General features: G+C 48.5%; 1 protein-coding gene across 1 annotated transcript; it reads left to right on the forward strand.

Moving 5' to 3' along the window:
• Window positions 1-10,317: 10,317 nt before the first annotated feature.
• LOC308368384 (uncharacterized protein) lies at window positions 10,318-12,901 on the forward strand (the record flags this gene model as incomplete). The annotated part of the gene is made up of 4 exons (XM_080842556.1): window positions 10,318-11,115; window positions 11,218-11,422; window positions 11,843-12,045; window positions 12,633-12,901. 4 exons carry the CDS (start codon window positions 10,318-10,320, stop codon window positions 12,657-12,659), a joined length of 1,233 nt encoding a protein of 410 aa, XP_080698682.1. The 3' UTR covers window positions 12,660-12,901.
• Window positions 12,902-15,077: the final 2,176 nt, after the last annotated feature.

The following is a 15,077-nucleotide window of genomic DNA, read 5'->3' on the forward strand; positions in this document are numbered from 1 at the left end:
CCTTCACATCAACAATACATTGTATCTTAAATTGTTCATAGATACTATTTTACCCCAGAATTATTCTTCGTAAGTGGAAGAGCCCACACAGGCCAGAGGTTACGGAGTGGCTCAAGCTCTTTTGTATTTATGATAGGAAGGGTGCAGAATAATTCAAGCAAAACTAGCCAAGCATGGATATATTTTTTCTCCAGTATTGTTGCAAAGTCTAAGAAGGGATGCAGGACTTCAATTCATATTTAGAGAAGGGCTGTATATGTTTACACTTAATTCATATTTGTATGTAAAATGTGAGTTTCATATGGGCTGCCTTGAAGGTTTTGTTTTATGTTTGTTTGTGTGTGTTTTTTAATTATTTGTTTGTGTTTCCCCCCTTATTTTTTTTTTATGTTTTGTAACATATATGAGTAAACTCTATGTATATATATGGAATTGCATCTTTGAGAAGAAGAAAATCAATACATTGTATCAGTCTTACAAGCATAAAAGTCGATCTTGAATGTGTTCGTGTTAATATGTTAACATTACGTTTGAGCAAGGGCGTCAGCACCAATTTGAAAGTGGGGGGGACATGTTTCAGCGGGGGGTCTGGGGGTTCTCCCCCCGAAAATTTTGAAAAACGTAGATGCAATTTCCCGCATTCTGGTGCTTTTTACCATGTTTTTAGATAGAAAAAGATCTTTCATTGTTTTCCCTTGGAGTCGGCATGGTCTGCAATTACTGACTTTTTATTATGATCCGGTCCGAGCCCGTACATATCATTATTAATTCGTTTTCTGTTGACACATTTTCAACAACAATAGAGAGGAAGTTGTGCCTGAGTGTGTGTGTGTGTGTGTGAGAATGGAAGGATGGGGTATGTTTTGAGAGAGAAATAGTGGGAGGATGGTGTGTGTGTGTGTGTGTATGTCTGTGTGTGTCTGAGAGAGAGGTAGGGAGAGCATTTTGTGTTGGAGAGTGAGATAGAGAGAGCAGAGTGTGTGTGTGTTAGAGAGAGAGATAAAGATTACACAAAGGCTCCGAAAGTGGCACCTCTTGTGTCATTTCCAGACACAAAAGACTGGCAAATATCCCGTATATCGACTTCATCAAGTTTGTCTTCATTGATGTGGCAAACAGCCACATTATTTAAGCGCTGTTGAGTCATTGAGGAGCGAAGCCACGTCTTAAGCCTTCTCAAGGCACTAAAGCTTCTCTCTGCTTCAACTGAGGAGCATGGTACAACAAGAAGCAACCTAACCAACCGTTGTACTTGTTTAAATAGACCACGGACCTCTGGGACCATAGCTCTCAGGGTATCCACTACCTCACCGACTGTGGTGCAGGGATGTACTGTAACCTTAACATTGCCAGCTGTACCTCTAAGGAATGCCAGTCCAGTTCTGGATAAGAACGGACCACATCCTCCACCTTCAGTTCGTTAAGTGTCTGGAAGCTGCTCTGGTCAAAGCATTGCCTGTGAAGCGCTTTGGGGGTCTCCGGATGTGAGGAGTCTGGGTAGCCTCAATGTCCAACTCCTGCATCATATCACATGCCCGGGTATAGATATGATGATGTCACAGGTGGGGGGCACTGGGGCCTCCACTTAAATCTATCTGTCACTTGACTGAGGAGCGAACCGTATCCCCACCCCCAAAGATGATGTCAGAGACACAAGGCACCAGGTTAAAAGTTATTTTATTAATAAATATTTAAAAGGAGTTTAAATGCTGGGGACGAGCGCCAGGGAATGAGGCAGCATGTAGTAGACTGGGGAACGTCTGGGGTCAGCCGTGTGTCCTGCAGAGGGTCTGGGGCGGTCGATGGCTGCTGTTCCACGCCACCTCCAGCAGGAGATCCAGAGCCTACAGCTATTGGCGGTCAGCTACCCGGAACTGTTCGAAGGTCCACGCTATAAAAAGGGTGCAGACAATTTGTGAAACCACTTCAAATGTAACACTCAAGGTGAACACTGCACACAGCACAAAGTCACTTTAAAATAATCACGTGCATAAAGAGAAGGAACAGTCCGGGCAATAGCTTCAGTGGCTGGCTGGGTGGGACAACAATGTAGGTCAGGAGAGCAGGGGTAAAACTAACGCAACAGGAGATAAAAGGTAGCGTCCTCGAAAACAGTACAGATTAACCGTTAGCGGGCGGCTAACCTGCGATTGACAGTCTGTAAAACAAGGAGGTCGGTTACTTAGCGTTACAGGGGAGAGCTTGCAGCGTTCAGTTCCGGCACAATGACGGTTTCTGTCAGGGGAAGACCACGATGTCCGGCTCCGGCAGTATGCCGTTGTCTGAGCTCCGTTCAGTGACTTGCATGTCGGCCTGTCAGTCCGTCCGACTTTCCTTGGTCGTTTGAGACTGCAGCGCCGTACCCCGTTCAGATCCCGGCCTCTCTGGCTCCTTCTCCTCCATGCTTCTTTCAAGTCCTTCCCCGCCTGGTCTCGCTCTTTTCCGTGTGTTTCCCCCTCTTGGTCCAGTGTGTTAGGTAAAAAGCGTTCCCCTGGGAACCTAATTCCCAGTTGTGTTGTTCCTCCCCCCTGAATATAGTCACCCCGTGACAATGACATTTTTCATCCGATCTCTTTGCTTTAATTGTGTTTTTCACACAATCAACCGCAGCCAGCATCCCTGAGACACTTACTGTCTTGCTCTGAAGGGAGCGGTCCAGACATTCAAGTTCTTTAAGAACTTCAAGGGCCATAACAAGGCTGAGCAAAATCTGCTATTGTGAAATTCCCACCAGGTGCTGTGTTGTTGAGGATAAAAGTACAACAGTAACTCCCTATTTTAGCACACACTCCACCTTCTTTTGCTAGCATCCAATCCAAAACCATGCGATTCTGCATAGTCATTCTAGAGGTAGCATCGAGCTGCTGACCCAATGCACCTAGTGCATCTGAGGTGTAGTTGATAAATCTTTGCTGATTGTAATAGATGTAATTAATCCATTCTGTGTTTTTGTTTATACTTATCCAGGGGAGAATTGACTCAAAGCCAGCACCAACTTCATCCCTAGCTTTAAACTCAGGTGGGATACCCCTGGGTTGCCCAATAGCATTTAAGTATCCCCCGTATTCAAATGGTCTGGTGGCCCCTTCCTCATCCTCAACATCACTCTCCTCTACTTCCCTTTTGTTTCTAAGATGATTCTCCTCAAATATGTCCCCGTCTATGCTATTGTCCACGTCCATAACTTTTGTTTGTTGCATTATGGCTACTCTAGCACATTTCCCTGTCCAATCATGAGGTAGAGTGTTTCTTAATCCATATCCTTTTCCACAAGCCCACCATATATCAGCTAATGGAACATCCTGCGGAGAATGGGGGAAATGATGTGCATACATAAATGTTCTTTGACCGTCTAGGAATCTATCCATATCAGTACAGTAAGTCATGCCTTGTTTACATCTGATGGGAACAAGTCCTCGTAGCTCCCATGCTTGCCTGTATAACATAGATTTCTTATTTGGATTGTAAAAAGGACCCCTAGTAATCAGTGTCCAAGTTCTATTACAATTTCCTTCAAAAATACCCACATTTTCCCCACCATGCACTTTATCAGTCATGTCAAAACATTCGTAATTTAAATATTCTTCTACAGTGTACTCACGGATTTCCGCTAAATCAGTTTCTGGCCAATTGTGTACATCTAATTTACAATGGTCTCGCAATGTGTATGCAACACCCTTTTCAACATGAAATGTCCTATTTCTATCTGAATGACTTCCCATGTACATCATACAACAGTTCTTTCCTGTAATGACAAGAAACATTCATTCACTGCAGCAGTTCTATGACCTTCACAGCCTCTCGTCCAGGTTGAGCTGCTGCAACAGAATGCTTCCCATTCTAACCCTGATACAAAAAATTGTAGTAGTCCCATCACCTTGTGGTCCTGAAATTCTACAAAAAGTTAGTACAATATTACACATTAGAACCTTGACATCACCATAAGCTGGAAGCTCTTTTTGTTTAAAAGCTTCACCTATACCCAGTCTCCTGACTGGATCAGTCCATATGCGTCCACCTGTGTACATCCAATCTCCAAAAATTAGAAATGACAGGTACACATAATTTCTACATGCCCTCTAGACATGCTCTAAAAGTGTAATATGATTGATGATTTGCAGTACTTTTATTCCATGCTTCCCATACATTTCTTATTGTTATACTAAAAGCATTGCTGTAATGCTAAAAACAAAATAATATCACATATTTACACAATATACTTACCCTCTCTTAATTTTGGTCCTGTCCTTAGACATTCCTCAATTCATCATATGAATCATTCCATATCTCCAATACCTTTTCATATCTATGTAGTACGTAACTACCTATACGATTACACCTTTTATTGTAAAATATTACCCAAAAGTTTTATCCGCACTCCTTTTCTCTGATAAAAGATGCTACAAACATAGCATTATACAAATTGTAATCCCAAACCTCCCATAAATAGGGTGACCATAACTCCAAATTCAAAATTGTTCTCGTATACCCCCCTTACGCACTTAAAATCAAAGTGCGTACAAAACAACAGGGCTAATAACATGTATGAAGTTACCATGTGGCCATCATAGTACATTCATATTTTATCATGCCCGCAGATCATCCCCTTTTGTCCAATGGTCTTATCCACTAAACTAGGTTCATCACATATTTCTCAGTATATTCTCTTGTACTCAGTTTACTGCAAAGTAATTATTGAATCCTGTGTGGCAAACAACCAAAGCCCACATGGCTTATCAAATATATAAAGGCTGACCCCCTTGGTCACATAGTAATAACCAAAAGGCTTACATTGATGTTCACAATCTGCATACTACATCAACCCTACTCATACCAAGATATATCACTCGTAAACTAATACTTCACAGGGCATGGCATTCCTTCCTCATGCCCCTCACCCACTGAAAGTACAATTACCCGTGGCATACCTTCCCTTGATGCCATTTCTGTTCCTCAACAAAAAACACTTAGTGTAGATATTACAGCCAAGCCTGTAAGAGACACTTAAAAACACATATATTCAAATATACCTCTATGTGTTAACATAAAACCAACACAATTCCTCACTCACACCTTTACTGTTTGGAAGATTCTCATTTTTCTGCTTCCCTCACAGACTCACAGACACGCCCCTTCCTATCACTCAGAAAAACAGCAACTTGATACTGCTACATGTCTTATCCAGTGTGCGATATCTGAACAATAAACCACACATACCTATCTTCCTCACACAAACACACACACACCCATTACAGCCAAGCCTGTAAGAGACACTTAAAAACACATATATTCAAATATACCTTTATGTGTTAACATAAAACCAACACAATTCCTCACTCACACCTTTACTGTTTGGAAGATTCTCATTTTTCTGCTTCCCTCACAGACACGCCCCTTCCTATCACTCAAAAAAACAGCAACTTGATACTGCTACATGTCTTATCCAGTGTGCGATATCTGAACAATAAACCACACATACCTATCTTCCTCACACAAACACACACACACCCACAAATCTTTCTATTACAAACATCCATACAGTCCAACTCATACTCCCGAAAACTCCCCATATACACCCTAAACTGTGACTCCTTATTGGAACATGTGTTCTCACCTGACTCCCCCTTTATCTCAAGCCAGCCATCCCAAAACTCCTTCAAACCTCCTTTTCATTTACATAAGCCATATAACTCCATACCCATAATGGTCTAGTTCTAAATTTCACTGACGCCTGTGCAGAGGATCTCCTTTCTCTCTGTCTCACTCCACCCAACTGTATAACTAAGAATACTGATAAGAGAAACTTTCAATACTCTACTCGTCTTTTCTCCATGTCTCTATTTTCTCTGTATTTCTCTCCTGTTACCATGTCTATTTTTCAAACTCTGAATGCATATCTGGTTAAATCTATCTTAAGTGTTTGTGTTGAGCATCATCTCATCTTTTAAACCCCTTATTAACCCTATCTATATATGACATATTATGGCTATACTCACAATCAATAAGGATCATTTACTCTAAACCTGTGTATTTGTAGGTGTAACAAGAGTCTGAAGAACCATAGTGTTAACTGCAGTGAAGTTCTCTATCAGCTTGGTTTGATTACATTTGCGGCGTAAGAAGTGCCTGAAGAATCATGGTGAGGCGTGGTGTCCGATTAGTCAAAGAAAGTCCAGCCTAGGTACACTCAATTTGAATTATCATACGGCAAAACACATATTTCTCTAACAAATGAATAGGAGTATGATTTTAGATTAATATGGGCATCCTTACTTCCTTCCCACTCATTTTAATTGATACTGGAACTGTAGAATTCCCTAGGCCCCTTTTAATACTACACACCCCAGTACAGGGAAACTAGACCCCCGGTTTCACCAATTCGTGGCTGAACACATCCTCGTCCCACCTCATAGTGCATATACTTGAGAGAAGTCCTTGCTGTGTGGGTGGTCATGTCGGAGGCCTATTCACCTGCCACCTCCCTTCACCCCCTCTCCCTCTGCCTTCTCCTCTGAAATTCTCCTGAGGAAGCCCCTTCCTCTGAGGGCTGCTGCCACTGTCGAGATGGCTGTGTCCAGTTTGATTATTCATAGGCTGGGCGTGAGGTGCCATGAAACTCTTTGGGAGGGGCTTGCTGTGGGGATATTGAGCAGACGCCGAAACAGGCATGAGTTGTAGTCCCAGGCCAGGTGCAAGGGCCTGAGCTATCTTTGTCCTTCTCACATAGTCCAGTTAGTTTTGAAGGCTTAGGCATAGATCCAAGCAAGATGTTTTCTTTCCATCTCTCTTGCACTTTCTTGCACACATGGGTAGTAGAGGTCAGCCCAGCCACAACCTGATGTCCCCAAAGTTAACAGTTTGTATGTGTCGGTCTCTCTTTTTCCCTTCTATCTACACTTCCCTCAGAATGTATTTCTAATCAGCTCCGTTATAAAGCATTTTCCTGCTATTTCTAGTTCTTAATTACTGCCTTCTCTGTTTTTACTCTATTCTTGAATTATCTCAACACTTTCCCTAATGGACTGTGTGCTGTCTCTTTTGCTGCTGTTTAAACCTTAATGGGAGCAGTAGTGTTAACAAATCTGGATGTGGAAATTTGTCCTTTTTCACCTCCCCATCCATTACTCTTTACTTAAAGTTATACTATTTTCTTGTCTTGCTTTCCAGTGTTCCCTTTTTCGGGACCGTCTCCGACACCCAGACATTTCCATACCTCACCCCGCATTCTCCACAAACTTCTTAATTGCCTTATCATTATATCAAGTATCTTTTGTCCTAATCCTATTTTCCTGAACTTAAAGCATTAAAAATCAATGTCTCTTCTTTCACAATTTCTTTATCAAGTAATCCTGTTTTATTGTTTCTGTCACAAATCCATTAACAAGATCAATTATTTCATCTATCTCACCCCAAAATTTCTCATAGTCTTTGTTAATGACCCGGTTTTCTTTGATATGTAACCCTCTCTCTCCAGTTAGTCAACGGCCCACTGAAACACTACGTTATTTTCTGGTGATCTATGTTGGCGGGTGGTTGGGCGTTCAAAGTATTTGACACAGGAGATGAGGAGGAGGTTTCTTAATGGTGGCGAGATTTATTTGTATTCCGCACAGCATTTATCTCCTTTATCTAGCACACACGCTCACCGACTCATTCAACGCATCTCTGACATCAGAACTCCTCAAAACGTACGGGTCAGCCCCGAGGTATATATGTCACCGGGTGACCCCGCATAACAAGCGGAACTAAAGTGTGACATGGAGTTTCCCCCCCGGACGACTTTCCTGACGCACAACAACATTGGGATGCCGGCTAGTCGTTACGTTAACTCTGTACAGGTGTACAGCGGGAGCTGGGAGGCGTGTGATTGGTGTACGGGGAAGGGGAAAAGTACTTTTAAACTTGTTACTTTCAGTTTCAGACAGATCGGGGGAGAGGACGACATGTCAACCTGTGGAGAGCGCCGATAAGCTGCCGAAGTGGACTGTGGAAGAGGATCTGGGGACCAGCACGAAGAAGGAAGGCTATGCACGATCGGAACGAGGATCGGAACATTCGAGCTAAGTAACTCCCCACTCTTTCTACTGCGAAGACGCGAGCTAGCCGCCGTTGCCAAGACGTGTCTCTCCCCTGACTTTGTTGTGTGCAAACCTATGACCGAGTGCCGCTAACGGCGTATAGTTTCGGTTTCTGTTGCTAGCCCCAAGCTAGTTGGACCTAACTAGTGTCTTGCTTGTGCCCCAGCTACGGCTCATAGCCTGACCGTCCTGCTGTAGCTAGCCCTATGCTAGGCGGACTAATCTGCTACCCTGCCTGTATGCCTAATCTGCTACCCTGCTTGTATGCCTAAACTTCTACCCTGCCTGTGGGACTAAGCTGCTACCCTGCCTGTATGCCTAACCTGCTACCCTGCCTGTGGGACTAATCTGCTACCCTGCTTGTATGCCTAACCTGCTACCCTGCCTGTGGGACTAAGCTGCTACCCTGCCTGTGGGACTAAGCTGCTACCCTGCCTGTATGCCTAACCTGCTACCCTGCCTGTGGGACTAAGCTGCTACCCTGCCTGTATGCCTAACCTGCTACCCTGCCTGTGGGACTAATCTGCTACCCTGCTTGTTTGCCTAAACTGCTACCCTGCCTGTATGCCTAACCTGCTACCCTGCCTGTATGCCTAACCTGCTACCCTGCCTGTATGCCTAACCTGCTACCCTGCCTGTATGCCTAACTTGCTACCCCGCCGTGTACCTAAGCTGTTACCCCTCCTGTGCCTGAGCTACGACCCGCTTGGAATACTGTGCCCAGACACTGGAACTGCTGTTTGGTAGTTATCTGGACGCATTGACCTGCCTAAAAGTGTGCCTTCACTGAAAACTATTGCTGTGGTGTGCTGTTGAAGTGATTTACTTTGAAGTGTGTCTCACGTGTGAAGTGCGAGTCTTCTCCTCTTGTCTACAGGTCTTGCGTCCAGAGTGGTGCCAGACACAGTAGCAGCAGAAGGGCCTAAGCTCCGTTTAAGTCATCTGTCGTGGGGACCCGACGGGCTACCACGCAGTATTCAACAGGGGGGAGCGGTGGTGGATCAGCCGGTGGTTTGGACGACCGGGCCTAAGACGACCAGGGCAGAGACTGCACCCTCAGCCCGTTCTTTCTATTAAAGACTCTTTCCCCTTGCTTTTATCCTTGGAAATAAAATAAATGTGTTTCAATTCGACCCTCTGAGCCTCTGAGAATTATTGACGGTGGCCTGCTCCTTGAGATCAGAAGGTCAACGGTGGGTGGACTAAAGCCACCGCACCCCGGTCACAAGTGGCGTAGTCGGCAGGATTCTGTCTCAAGTGGAGCAACCCCGTCAATATGGCAGAGGGAGCAGAGGCGCGTCAACCAGCAGCAATGCCAGTGTTCATGGGAGCCCCATGGGCGCCTAGATTTAAGGGCCTGGGTTCCGAAACACCAGTGGGGGAGTGGGTCTCCCAGACCAACTATCTTGCAAGCCTTCAAGGGCTGGGTGAACCACAGAAGGTACAATTTGTGTTAGGGTCCCTAGAGGGGGAGGCAAACAGGGAGGTTTTGGCAGTCTCTGATGGCGAACGCGACACAGCCGAGAAGATTTTTGACGTCCTCCAAAAGCTCTATGGGGACAACCGACCGACAGCGGCCTTGAGAACACAATTCTTTAACTGTAGGCAGGGCCCAAAACAGTCAATCCGTTCCTTCTCGTTACAGGTCAGAGAACTGTTTTCCAGACTGCAGCCGGACTGATGCTGGCATAGGTGCGGGAGGCGATCTGGTCCGTGATCAGTTCTTGTTGGGCCTACGAGAAGGACCTGTCCGTCAGGCCCTGAAACTCCAGCTGCGGCAAAACCCCACCATGCCGTTTGAAGACGTCAGACAGGAGGCTCTAGCTCTCGAGGCGGACCTGCTAGAAACCAGAGACCAGAACGCGGACTGCCTGGAGGTGAGCTCCACAGACCCTAACTCGGGTACCACTGCCAACTGGAAACAGGAGCTGCGAGAGGAAATCATGAAGGACGTGAAGGCCCAGATGAGTGAGATGTCCAAGGCTCTACTAGCAGAGTTTCGTGGCCATCTATCCACCAGTCTGCAACCACCACGGGAGAGGTCCTTTTCCGATGGGGCACAGAGAGAGAGGCCTCTGCCAGCCCGGGCATCCAACCCCAGGTTCCAGTGGGACGCACAGGGCCAGCCAATCTGCAACCGCTGTGGAGGCGCGGGACACATCAGCCGCCATTGCCCCCCGCGGCGCGCCTCTCAAACGGATTTTTAGATCACCCGGCCACTGTGGGGCATGTGTCCGGGATGAGCGCCACTACTTCCTCCACCCACGCCAGAAATGCCCTAGTTGGACAATGCCCTATTGTCGAAATCGAAGTGAACAACCAAACCGTCCGGTGTTTGGTAGATACTGGCTCGCAAGTCACCCTGTTTACCGAAAGCCTTTGCCAAGAACTCTTTGGTCGACTACAGGTGCAAGACAGTGAGATTCCTTGGCTGACGTTGCGGGGTGCCAATGGGCTCGACATCCCGTACGTGGGGTACCTAGTGACCAATTTTCGGGTAAGGGGCATCCAAGTGCCTGAGAAGGGGATTGTTGTGGTTAAAGACTACTGTTTGGGGGCTCATAGGGCATTGCTAGGGATGAATGTACTAACTGAATGCTGGAGAGATCTGTTTCAGAGTGTCAGCCCGACTAGGACCCGCCGTGCAAGAACCCAGGAAGACCAAGAGTGGGAGCCGGTCATCGCAGACTGCCGCCGGATCCAGACTGCCTTGGCCCACCAGGAACGGACGGACACCGCCCGGGCCGCCTGCCGGTATGCCATCACCATCCCCGGTTGCAGCGAATCGCTCATTTGGGCCAGGCTACCGGCCCGGGCATATGGCCTAGAGGGCTGGGTTGTCATAGAGCCACACAGTGGGTGCCCGAACATCCAGGTAGCTCGTTCCCTCGCCACTGTGCACCGGGGCCGTGTTCCTGTGCGGGTGAGGAACGTGCAACCACACCCAGTGACCATCCATCGACACCAAGGGCTGGCCCAGGTTACCACTGTGGGTCTCCTCCAGGTGAGAGAGGGGAGAGACATCCAGTGCACTCAGGTGGGTCCAGGTGTAGTTGAGGTGGGGGTGGTTGAAGTCGGGCTGGAGGGTGATGGAGGAACTGTGAAAATGCCTGCACAATTGTCGGGTGAATCCTTGCAGGGCGACGGTTTGGACGCAGACCAACAACAACAGCTGCAGCAGTTCCTGACTCAATGGCAACACGTCTTCGCAGCCCATGAGGAAGATTATGGGTGTACGAATGTGGTCAAACACCAGATCCCCACTGGCGACGCAGCCCCTGTCCGTGAGCGATACCGGCCAGTACCACCTACCCTCTACCAAGAGATCCGCACCCTGCTACAAGGTATGCTGGAGGGGGGTGTGATTCGAGAAAGCAGTAGTCCCTGGGCAGCCCCCATCGTATTAGTACGTAAAAAGAGTGGAGCATGGCGCTTCTGTGTAGACTATAGGAGATTGAATAGTGTTACTAGGAAGGATGCCTTCCCCCTCCCCAGAATTGAGGATTCACTCACCAGTCTGACCCAGGCTGCTTGGTACTCCACCCTGGATCTTGCCAGTGGCTACTGGCAGGTCCAAGTGGAGGACCGCGACCGGGAGAAGACTGCTTTTACAACCCCCTTTGGGCTGTTTGAGTGGGATCGGATGCCTTTCGGTTTGTGTAATGCCCCGGCTACATTCCAGAGGCTCATGCAGCGTTGCCTAGGGGGACAGCTGGCTGAGTCTACCCTTGTGTACCTTGATGACGTGATTACTTTTTCTGCAGACTTTACCACCCATCTGCAACATCTAGAAGAGATATTTCGAGCCATGGAGCGGTATGGTCTAAAGCTGCGTCCAGAGAAGTGCCAGCTCTTCCGGAAGGAGGTTAAATTCCTTGGCCACTGTGTTAGCAGCAGAGGGGTGTCCCCTGACCCCGAGAAAGTCTCCGCTGTGCAGGAATGGCAGCCTCCAACTACAGTACGGCAAGTACGCTCCTTTTTGGGGTTTGCGGGGTATTATAGACGCTTCATTAAGGGCTTTTCAAACATTGCCAAACCTCTCAACGAGTTATTAGCAGGCACAGGGCGTCCCCGGGGTCGGCGGTCACCTCCAATAGTGTGGAGCCCCGAGTGTGCAGCCGCATTCCAACGTTTAAAACAAGAGCTACTGCAGGCACCCATCCTGGCCTACGCGGACTTCACCAAGCCCTTCATTGTCTATACCGACGCAAGTAACTGTGGGTTGGGGGCAGTACTGGCACAACAACAAGAGGGCACAGAACGGGTAATTGCGTATGCCAGCCGGAGCCTCCACCCAGCTGAACGCAATGATGCTAATTACAGCTCGTTCAAGCTCGAGTTCCTGGCTATGAAGTGGGCACTCGCAGAGAAATTTAAAGACTACCTTTGGGGTGCGAAGGTAACAGTAGTAACTGATAACAACCCCCTGGTTCATCTGCGCACTGCTAAGCTGGGGGCAGTAGAACAGAGGTGGGCAGCCCAGTTAGCAAACTTTGATTATCAAATCCGATACCGGCCAGGCAGGGAAAATACTAATGCCGATGTACTCTCCAGGCTTCCATCTACAGGCGACAACCCTGACAGTGATACTACATCACCACCCCCAGGCGAAGAAGAGCTTCTGGTTGGGATTGTCGAGGCACCCGGAGCAACGGAGGACCCCGTTCCCACCACCTGGGGTTGGAACCCGACCCACTGGCAGGCACGCCAAGGAGAGGACCAGGATCTGTTAGCAGTCCGCCAATACCTGGAGGGGGGAGCACTGCCGGCAGCACCTGAGAGGAGGGCCCAAACCCAGGCGGTGAAGCAATTACTAGGGCAGTGGGAGCGGCTCCGCTCGACAGACGGGGTGATATGTCGTATTGTGCAAGACCACCGGACCAACGCGGAAGTCACCCAGATCGTGGTACCACGAACCCAGGTCCAGGCCCTTTTAGAAGCGTACCACGGACAGATGGGCCATCAAGGCCAGGAAAGAACTTTGTCCCTGCTACGGCGCCATTTTTATTGGCCACAGATGGAAGCCTCTGTGGCCACGTTCATCCGGAACTGTCCCCGCTGCACCCTTCGCAAAACCCGACCAGACGACAAGGCCCCTCTGGTCCCACTGCTACCAAAGGCCCCCTTTCACATCTTGGCCATGGACTTCCTGACCCTGGGGAGACCAATGGACCGATACCAAAACATCCTGGTCATAACTGACTTATTCACCAAATATGCCTGGGCAGTCCCCACAGTCGACCAGACGGCACTGACCACGGCATGGGCACTTTGGAATCATGTGCTCCAGCAGTTTGGTTGTCCGGAAGTCTTCCACTCGGACCAAGGACCTAATTTCGAATCTGCAGTGATCAGAGAACTGTGCCAGCTATATGGGTGCAAGAAGTCCCGCACCACACCCTACCACCCACAGGGGAACGGAGGCTGCGAGAGATTCAATCAGACCCTGTTGAGCCTTTTGGGCACCTTGGAATCCGAAAAACAGCAAAGGTGGGTAGAATATCTACCGGCAGTATTACAGGCTTATAATAACAGCGTGCACAGTTCCACAGGCTATGCCCCCACCTACCTGGTGTTTGGACGTCACCTCCGCCTTCCCATCGACCTTGTCATGGGCACCACCGGGTCTGAGGAAGGGCCCCCCAACATCTCCGAGTGGGTGAGGCAACACCACATCCGGCTTGAATACGCGTACCACAGAGTCTCTGACCACCTGGAGGCAGCAGCGGCACGGAACAAACGGCAGTACGACCGTACCGCTCGAGATACCCCTTTACTACCGGGGGAGCGGGTATTGGTCCTAGACAACCGTCGACAAGGAAAGGGCAAACTCAGCGACCGCTGGGAGACAACTCCATATGTGGTGGTGAGCCGCCCTAGACCCGACGTACCTGTCTACCAGGTGAGACCTGAGGGGAGGCCAGGACCTGTTCGTACACTACACCGCAATAAATTACATCCATGCCCCAACTACCCAGAACCACCCCGGAGGTTACAAGATGAGGCGCCAACACCCCCAGGACCATTGATGGCGTGGACCTGGGCCCCGAGAACCCCAAGAACTGCTGGTCCCACTGACCCCGCAGACGAGACACAAGACCTGGAACCCAGCCGACCCCGTCGGGCCACCCAAGGTATCCCCCCGGAGAGGTATGGCACCTGGGCCTCGTAGATACTGTCCTCGGGACGAGCACATTTGAGTGTGGGAGGATGTCACCGGGTGACCCCGCATAACAAGCGGAACTAAAGTGTGACATGGAGTTTCCCCCCCGGACGACTTTCCTGACGCACAACAGTTGGGATGCCGGCTAGTCGTTACGTTAACTCTGTACAGGTGTACAGCGGGAGCTGGGAGGCGTGTGATTGGTGTACGGGGAAGGGGAAAAGTACTTTTAAACTTGTTACTTTCAGTTTCAGACAGATCGGGGGAGAGGACGACACGTCAACCTGTGGAGAGCGCCGATAAGCTGCCGAAGTGGACTGTGGAAGAGGATCTGGGGACCAGCACGAAGAAGGAAGGCTATGCACGATCGTAACGAGGATCGGAACATTCGAGCTAAGTAACTCCCCACTCTTTCTACTGCGAAGACGCGAGCTAGCCGCCGTTGCCAAGACGTGTCTCTCCCCTGACTTTGTTGTGTGCAAACCTATGACCGAGTGCCGCTAACGGCGTATAGTTTCGGTTTCTGTTGCTAGCCCCAAGCTAGTTGGACCTAACTAGTGTCTTGCTTGTGCCCCAGCTACGGCTCATAGCCTGACCGTCCTGCTGTAGCTAGCCCTATGCTAGGCGGACTAATCTGCTACCCTGCCAACAACATTGTTGTTGTTATCGATTTTCTATCAGTTCTGACCACACAACGATGTCTCATCTTTGCTGCTTGAATGTCGGTATGTAATGGTATGGAGTTATTGAAACTTACTACCTGTAAAAAAGACTAGAAATGTAATGTTTATTTTTAAGCCTCGAAAGTTGCACTGGGTGCCTTTAAACTATATAAC

The sequence above is a fragment of the Sprattus sprattus genome (genome assembly GCF_963457725.1).
Source record: "Sprattus sprattus genome assembly, chromosome: 7".
NCBI lineage: Eukaryota > Metazoa > Chordata > Actinopteri > Clupeiformes > Clupeidae > Sprattus > Sprattus sprattus.